Here is an 8,112-nt window from a genome sequence, read left to right as displayed (position 1 = left end):
TACCCACTTATTAGTGACTGTTATCCTAAACCGTCACTAATACCCTTACCCATTTCTTTTTAAATATTTTTTAAATAAAAATAGTAGTAGTGATGGTTTCAAAACCATCACTAATACCCACTTATTAGTGACGGTTCTCTCAAACCGTCACTAATACCCTTAACCATTTCTTTTTTAAATTTTTTTAAATGAAAACACTAGTAGTGACGGTTTCAAACCGGTCACTAATACCCTTAACCATTTCTTTTTAAAAGAAAATTTAAATGAAAACACTAGTAGTGAAGGTTTCCAAACCGTCACTAATACCCACTTATTAGTGACGGTTCTCCCAAACTATCACTAATACCCTTAACTATTTCTTTTTTAATATTTGTTAAATAAAAACACTAGTAGTGACGGTTTCATAATCATCACTAATACCCCTTATTAGTGACGATTCTCCCAAAACCGTCACTAACCCTTAACCATTTCTTTTTTAATATTTTTTTAAATAAAAACACTAGTAGTGACAGTTTCAAAACTGTCACTAATACTCTAAAATCGTCACTAATATTTTCCCGAAAAAATTTTCGCGCGGAAATTATTTACCGCGCTGTTTTTAGTGACGAAAGTATTAGTGACGGTTTTAAAACCGTTATTAATAGTGTCGTATTAGTGACGGCTGCTAAAAGTGTCACTAATGCTTAGACTATTAGTGACGGTTTTTAAAAACTGTCACTAATACCAACTTTTAGTGACGAAATTGAATTCGTCACTAATACTTTCGTCACTAAAAATCAGTTTTTTTGTAATATAATAAGTATTAGTCCATGCCGTTTTAGCGGCTATTTCAAAACTGTCACTAATAATGACTGAATCGTTACTAATAATGATTAAACCGTCACTAATAAACTTATTTTTTGTAATGTCTTGAAATTATATTGTGGAGAGGATATCTTTGTTATTTGTCTATACAACCATTGCTTTTCCTCTTCTCAATCATGCTTAATCAATCATCGAATATGAAAAAGAAAAGATTGTTATAGTAAGTATAAGAGAACTAGAATCTCCTCAAATTCTAGGAGTGCATGAACTTGTCATTGATTGACTTGGGTTGAAAATTACAAAATGGGAAAGATCTATGAGGTCAGACCATGTTTCTCCATGTAAAAATTACAACCCGATGATATATATAAAGTGTTATATTAGTATATGGACCTATTAAGAAAAAACAATAACACTGACTAACGTGAAATGGACTCATACCTCTTACTCACGTGACATCAAGTACAACATGACATTTTGTGATCAATATGTTACAAACCCTATGTGAAGGATGATCTAATATTTTAAACCTAGACATTGATTTAACTTGGAAGCAACCAAAGGTCTCAATGCCTTCTAGTTATGCTTGTTCAAAATTCCATTCAGAAGAGTTATATTTACAGGCTTTTATGTTCTGGAGGAATATGTTGGGTACACATAAAGCTAGAGTGAGTTCCACATCTAAATGTGGGCCTATCTTTCTTTTTTATTTTTTTAGCTAAAGGAGGGCGGCACTTCCAATTATTTATTGATATACCCTCACTTTTGGCGGAGGAATACCGTGGTTATAGGATAAACATTGGAAGATTACAGATAAAAAAATACATTAAAGGCCTCCCAAAAACAATACCAACAATCAACCAAAATAGGACTACAAATCCAAACAAAACTAAATAAGAAACAAATCTAAACAGGCCTAACAAAAATAAAAATAATAAAATAAACTAAAATCAAAAAATATACACCAACCAAACAAAAATTGAGAGGATGAATTAGAGAGGAAGTGAAGTGAGACTCAACCTATTCATCCAAAGGATACCTTTCAGAGAACGTGGTAAAAGATGTTGTTCTTCGTAGATGACATTGTTTCCCATTTCTTCTTCTTTGGCGAGAAAATCAGCAGCACCTTTTTTTTTTTGGTAAAAGAGGGTGGCACCTCCTAAACTTTATTAAAAAACCTCTCACTTATGGTGGAGAAAAACCGTGGTTACAATTTTGAGACTTTGGGACAATAAAAGCAAAATTTCAAGACCCTAAAACTAACTTAACCAACATAAACCAAACCAAAAAACTAAACACCAGCAACCAAAAAAACTAAGAAACTAAACCACTAAAAGTGTAATAATACAAAACATCATGATTGCAAAGAAGGAAAACCCAACAAGTCCAATCGAATCATTCTCCTAACTTGCTGAGAAAGATCATCTTGGCAACTATATGATCGAGAAATACCAGATTCACCCTGTTTGGTAAAGAAATCTGCACTTTTATTCGCCTTCCTGTAAACATGTTTCACTTCAGCCGCACTATTCTCTTCTCTATATTGATGGATCACCATGAAGTTCACCTTATGATTGGTTAATTTATATGTCATTTAACCAATTTCCACCTTCTAAGTGTTAATATGCACACACATTTTTGTAGTAAATAAAGTATAATTAAGCTTATGAGGCCTCTATAGCATGTATGAGCACATGCTTGATCTTTTTTAAAGAAAAACTAATTTTTACTCTAAAAAAGCCACATAATTTTATTTTTTCATGATACTAGAAGAAACATACTCATCAGTACACACAAGCACATGACATAACCATAACATATATTGCAGTGCATCTAGGCACCACCCATAGCTAGGACACACCCCTTGCATTGCCATCCTAAACCCAAACCCACATGACACATTGATCATTCAAAACACACGTACTAATTGATCTTAATAAGCTATATCACCTTGGAATACCTTCTATAGCTAGTGCTAGCTAGTTGAGTCGCCTGCAATCCCTTCTAACCTCATATTTATCATGATGAGGTATTGAAACACAAATGTTACCCATGTTGATCATGGACTTGCCAAACTCATTCATGAACACATTCTGATCCAAACTGTAATACCACACCATAATATTGTTAAAGCTAAACCCACCGGTACCGTCATTGTACAGCTCTTGATCCGAATGGAGGAGACCCTTGTTTTGTAGCAAATTCTTGTAGTAATTGTTGTCGAATCTATTGAGAGGAAATCCACTATCGAGTGGCTGTAGGTTGGAGTCTTGTCCTCTTTTTGGGCAAATTTTTTGCAAGTAAGATGCGAAACTTTTGTTTATGTTGGTGTCGTTATAAACACGATTTCTGAAGACAAAACATTGTGCCGACCCAACAGTGTGACTGCCAGAGAGGGTGATCATATCTTTCTCAGTTAGCCCATGAGACTCAAAATTGGCGACCAGAGCTGAATAGTTGAAAAATGGGGCAGGAAGATTTTGTATGCTGCTTGCATTAGTAAGACTTACATATCTTCTATCTTTCCTCCCAACTAGGACATCATACGTAGTACCTCCCAGCTAATTTTCAAAGGCGAAAAGAAAAAGAGACTCGTAAGAAATAGGTGCAATATTATAGCTAGGTGACATTTGAAACCTACTAATTATAAAATGCAATATTAGTACTTGGGAGTCTTAATCCCTTCAAACCACCAGAGGTATGTTTGGGCAAGGATCCTAATGCTATAGGCTTCACATTATTTTATTTGGTCCAAACATTATTTTAGTATTACATTATATATATATATAGTTGCTATATTCAAATTCTATGTTTAGGAAGTAGTCTTCATCTGTTATTATTGCTTTCATACACTTGCTGTGGTTGTAAATTATTCTGTATATTCATCATTTACTGAATTGTGTGTTCAATCCTACACAAATATATTCTGTTGTGCAATTTGCTTTTCACAATATCATACTTATACATGCTATGAAAAATTCGATGTTGGCAAGATTATTTTGAATAAATTGTCTGAGCAAGTGAAGATTTTAATTCATGATCAATAGAAAGAGGATAAATAAATTTGTTGGAAGTTCTTACTGCGACGATAGAGTCACGAGCTGCAATAGCTAAAATATCTGCACATGAGACTACATCATCGCCACAAAATGAATTAACCGCCTCTCTGATCTGATCTACCACCTCAAAGGCCCTTAAGGAATTTTTGTTGGCTGGAGCATTTTTCTCACCCGGCACGTCTTCAGTGTCATCCAATAAAACTGAACCATCACAACCCTGTAATTGCAAGCACATTATACGTGCATTTGTATTAAGGTATTAATAAGAAAATATTTATGTTCTTAAAATATGAAATATTGTAATTTGGTTGTTCCGAAAATATCAAATTGCTTAGCTCACATTTGTAAGATATTGAAGAGAAAAATAAATAGTTTTGGGCTATATTTGAGTTAGCTTATAGGTCCAATTTATGTATAACATGAATATATAGTTACGTATCTAAATTGAATGTAAATTGCATTAATGTAAACTAAATAAATAATAAAAAGGAGATGTAGGCATATGGGTTAGCTAGTTGATACTATTATTTTCTAATGAGAAATCCACTCTAATATTTTTATATTTTGCATGGAGTTTAATATCAAACATATTAACTCGTTTTTTTTTTTTTTTTTTTTTTTAAAGGTTAAATTGTTAAATTAATTCAACCCGCCAACTAACTACAATTATAATTTCAATATCAATCCAATTGGCTATTTTTATTCATACATATTGTTAACATTTATTATTTTAATAACAATATCAACCTCTAAGGTTAAATAAATTAAATATGTAATTTGACAAGAGTATAAAATCTATTTTGGTAACTTAGATCATTTGAAACCTTCATACTAAAAATGTTGTTTTGATAGCTATAAGATATAAAGTATAATAAATTAACGATTAGACTCAAAAGGGATGTTGGTGGTGGGGTCTGCTAAACATTCTCGGGTTTGGTGTCGTACCATGAGGTCAAATGTGGCTAGCCTAGTAGTGGTCTGGAGTTCCGAGGTCATTAAATAATAATAATAATAATAATTTATATTAGTATGTTTAATAATAATAATCAAGGAAGGCATAAATAATCTTTTTGTAAATAGAAAATAGCAAAAAAATATTTTAATAAAAATATCAATCTCTAAGATTCAATAAATTAAATATATATAATTTTATATTAATATAGTATATATTTTAAAGTTTAGGTAGATAATTTGAACACTTAATATTCAAAAATTTTATTATAATAGCTATGAGATATAAATTATAATAATTTGAAAATTGTATTAGTAACTTTTTTTTTTATTACATAGGAACTCCAGCCACCAATAAATCCTTCGGACCCCCTGGTGCGGCACGAAACCTACGGATCAGCGTCCTCCCCCTAGGTCTCGCTAATCAGGTAAAGTCCGGAATGCAGACGCGGCTTCTGTGCATCAATTGGACGTTCGGTCAACCCAACCCCGAGACACATCTCCATCATTATCCAAGGTCCTCGTTGGCTCACAGAGAACTCTCACCATCCACGGTCCTTACTGACTCACAAAACGAACTCTCACCATCCACGGTCTCCGTTGGCTCACAAAGCGATTCTCACCAGCCACGGTTCTCGCTGGCTCACAGAGTAAATTCTCACCATCCACAGGTACCGCTAGTTTCGTGAGTATATCTACTTGAAATTGAACCCCCGATGCTCCTTCTTATGTGCTGGTGCCTTTTCACCGCGCCATGCCCGTGGGGGCAATTGTATTATTATTTTAAATTGTAGTACACACATACACACATGACATCATATCCATAAATTTTATTTATTTATTCATTGAATGACCATACCATGTTGATAAATCAATACACATTATTTTGCAAATACTTTAGTTATTGAAAATATAAAATTTATACTTCAATATTATTGAATTAATCCTAAATATTTTTGTATCGTCCCTAATAAATTAAGGAAAACAAAAAAGAAAGATAATAATTAAATAAATAAGATTTTAAATTGAGAAACTAATCTTATTAGACATGGAAGATTGAAGGCCTCGCCGCAAGTGTCATACCAAGGTTCAAGCTTAACACATATAGATAGATATATAATTTGTGCCAATATAAAACAAAGGAACCAAAGCCCTATTCTGTAAGAAAAAAACATAAAGAGCTCGAACCAAGACTAATTTGAGAAAGATGATTAAACAAAATTTCAGTTCAATTTAGGTAGATAATCGGTTCGATTAATTTTTAAATATTTTTTATTAGTTCCAATATGCATCAATTAATATTAGGGGTGTTAAAACGGGTTAACGGGTTGGATTCGAGCAGGTCATAAATGGGTAGGGATTAAACAGGTTTGAGTTTGGGTTGACCCGATTACTAACGGGTGACTAATATATAAACTCAAACCTGCCCGTTTAATAAACGGGTCATAAACGAGTATCCGTTAACTCGTTAAGAACCTTTTCAAAAGTATAATTATTTATTTTTTAATTTTTTAAAACATTTCATATAAAGTGGCATATTAAAAAAAATCAGCACTCTTTTATTTTATTTATTAATATCTTAACAAAAAAAAAAAGCGAAAAATAATAAATCTCTTTAATTAATATTTTTTTTAATGTAATATATCAAATTAAACGGGTCATTTGGCAGGTACCCCACCCAAATCCGCCTTACCCGCTTATTAAATAGGCCTAGTTCGAATTGACCCGTTTATACTAAATTCGAATCTAATTTAAACAAACGGGTCACACGAATCCCCCGCCTAATTATTATAGAGGAGAAGGGCCGAGGCTCAATTTCACAACCTTCCATTTGGGCATTTGGGCAAATGGGAGGTGAGGAGTTGAATTACTAGGCTTTAATGTTGAACTCACATTTACAAAACAGTCGTGGAAGTGTAGACGGAGCAGCGAAGCTCCCATGCGTGACTCCCTATAAACTGCATTCTCCACAATGTCTCTAATCAACGAAAATGCGCCTGGACACGATTCGTCATAGTAATCAGGAGTGAGTTGGGGTTCTACACACGTAGGGATCAGAGCAGCAGCAAAAACTAGCATTAAACTGATGAAGAAAGATAGTGCGATGCTAATCGACATGACCCTATGAACAGATTTTCAATCCAAATATTTGGAGCCCAATAAAACCAAAGGTTATGGAGCCTTTATATAGAGGAAAATTAGTTAGGTGCCTATGCAAAGCACATGGCGACAGTTTAAAAAACAAAAAGGAAATAATTAAATGCAAAGTTAGAAAAGTGTGATGGAAAAGATCACAGTCAAAAACAAAGAAATAACCCTAGGTATAATGAAACATGGAAAACATAAGAAAAGTTTAAGATCTACTAATTTTAATAGTTATAGAATTCACAATAGTATAATGTAAATCATGCACAATAACATATGCAACGCACATGCTGTCACAAACAAAGAGATATAAAAAAGAAAAGAAAGAGAAAGCCAAAACATTCGGATCTGTAAGAGTTTATGATATACAGATTGTTTGATTGATTTTGTTGTTCGTTTAATATAGACTAATGTATTTCATAAATACTCGATGGGTTCAATTGAAAGAACCAATAAATCGTAGATTGGAGTCCCCTAAGGAAAACCGCAATGACTAAAATTTGAGATTTTCATACCAAACGAGAAGAGGTATGGATAGGAGATGGGTTACGTAGATTAGGCTCAATTCAAGCCCTAAATGGACCTAAAAATAAATAAATATTCACAAAAGCTTAAAAGGGCAAAATGCAAATGTTGGTAGAATGAAATTAAGAGACAAAAATTAAACAAAATACAAAAAAGTTTAGAACCTATTGAGGCAATTTTTATCATTTCATTGGTCTTTGACCTACTAATTTGTCCATCAAGTACAAACACATATAATCAATCTTTATACGTGTACTCAACTAAAAGAATTAATAGATCACGTACAAGGACTTGTGCATTGTACCCATGTGTTGGTACAATAAAATAGATTTAAAAAAGCCTAAATATTAGGATTTATATGAGTTCGTGCATTCGTATTGAATTCCCCATTATCTAATTAGCAGAAAGTAATGCATCTTTCTTTTGTCTTTGTTTCACTTATTTCCAAGAGAAAAAAAAAAAAAAACAAAGCATAGTAGCATAGTCCAAAAGAAATTACCTTTGTTTGTATATATCATGGAATAAATTATTCTTTGGATGGTTTTTTAGAATTTAATAATACCATGAAAAGTGCAAAAGTAGGTGCAAAGTGATGGGTGGAGAGGAACACTTAGTCTGGTCATGAATG

General features: G+C 32.8%; 1 protein-coding gene across 1 annotated transcript; it reads right to left on the bottom strand.

The window, feature by feature from the left end:
* Positions 1-2,783: 2,783 nt before the first annotated feature.
* On the bottom strand, positions 2,784-6,842 carry LOC131149892 (cationic peroxidase 1-like). Its single transcript, XM_058100681.1, has 3 exons — positions 6,708-6,842; positions 3,886-4,080; positions 2,784-3,365 (listed from the first exon to the last, which is right to left on the bottom strand). Exons 1-3 carry the CDS (start codon positions 6,753-6,755, stop codon positions 2,784-2,786), a joined length of 825 nt encoding a protein of 274 aa, XP_057956664.1. The 5' UTR covers positions 6,756-6,842.
* Positions 6,843-8,112: the final 1,270 nt, after the last annotated feature.

Source organism: Malania oleifera, chromosome 2, assembly GCF_029873635.1.
Source record: "Malania oleifera isolate guangnan ecotype guangnan chromosome 2, ASM2987363v1, whole genome shotgun sequence".
Lineage (NCBI taxonomy): Eukaryota > Viridiplantae > Streptophyta > Magnoliopsida > Santalales > Ximeniaceae > Malania > Malania oleifera.
Note: the sequence above shows the minus strand (reverse complement) of the source record. Positions and strands in the feature narration are given on the sequence as shown.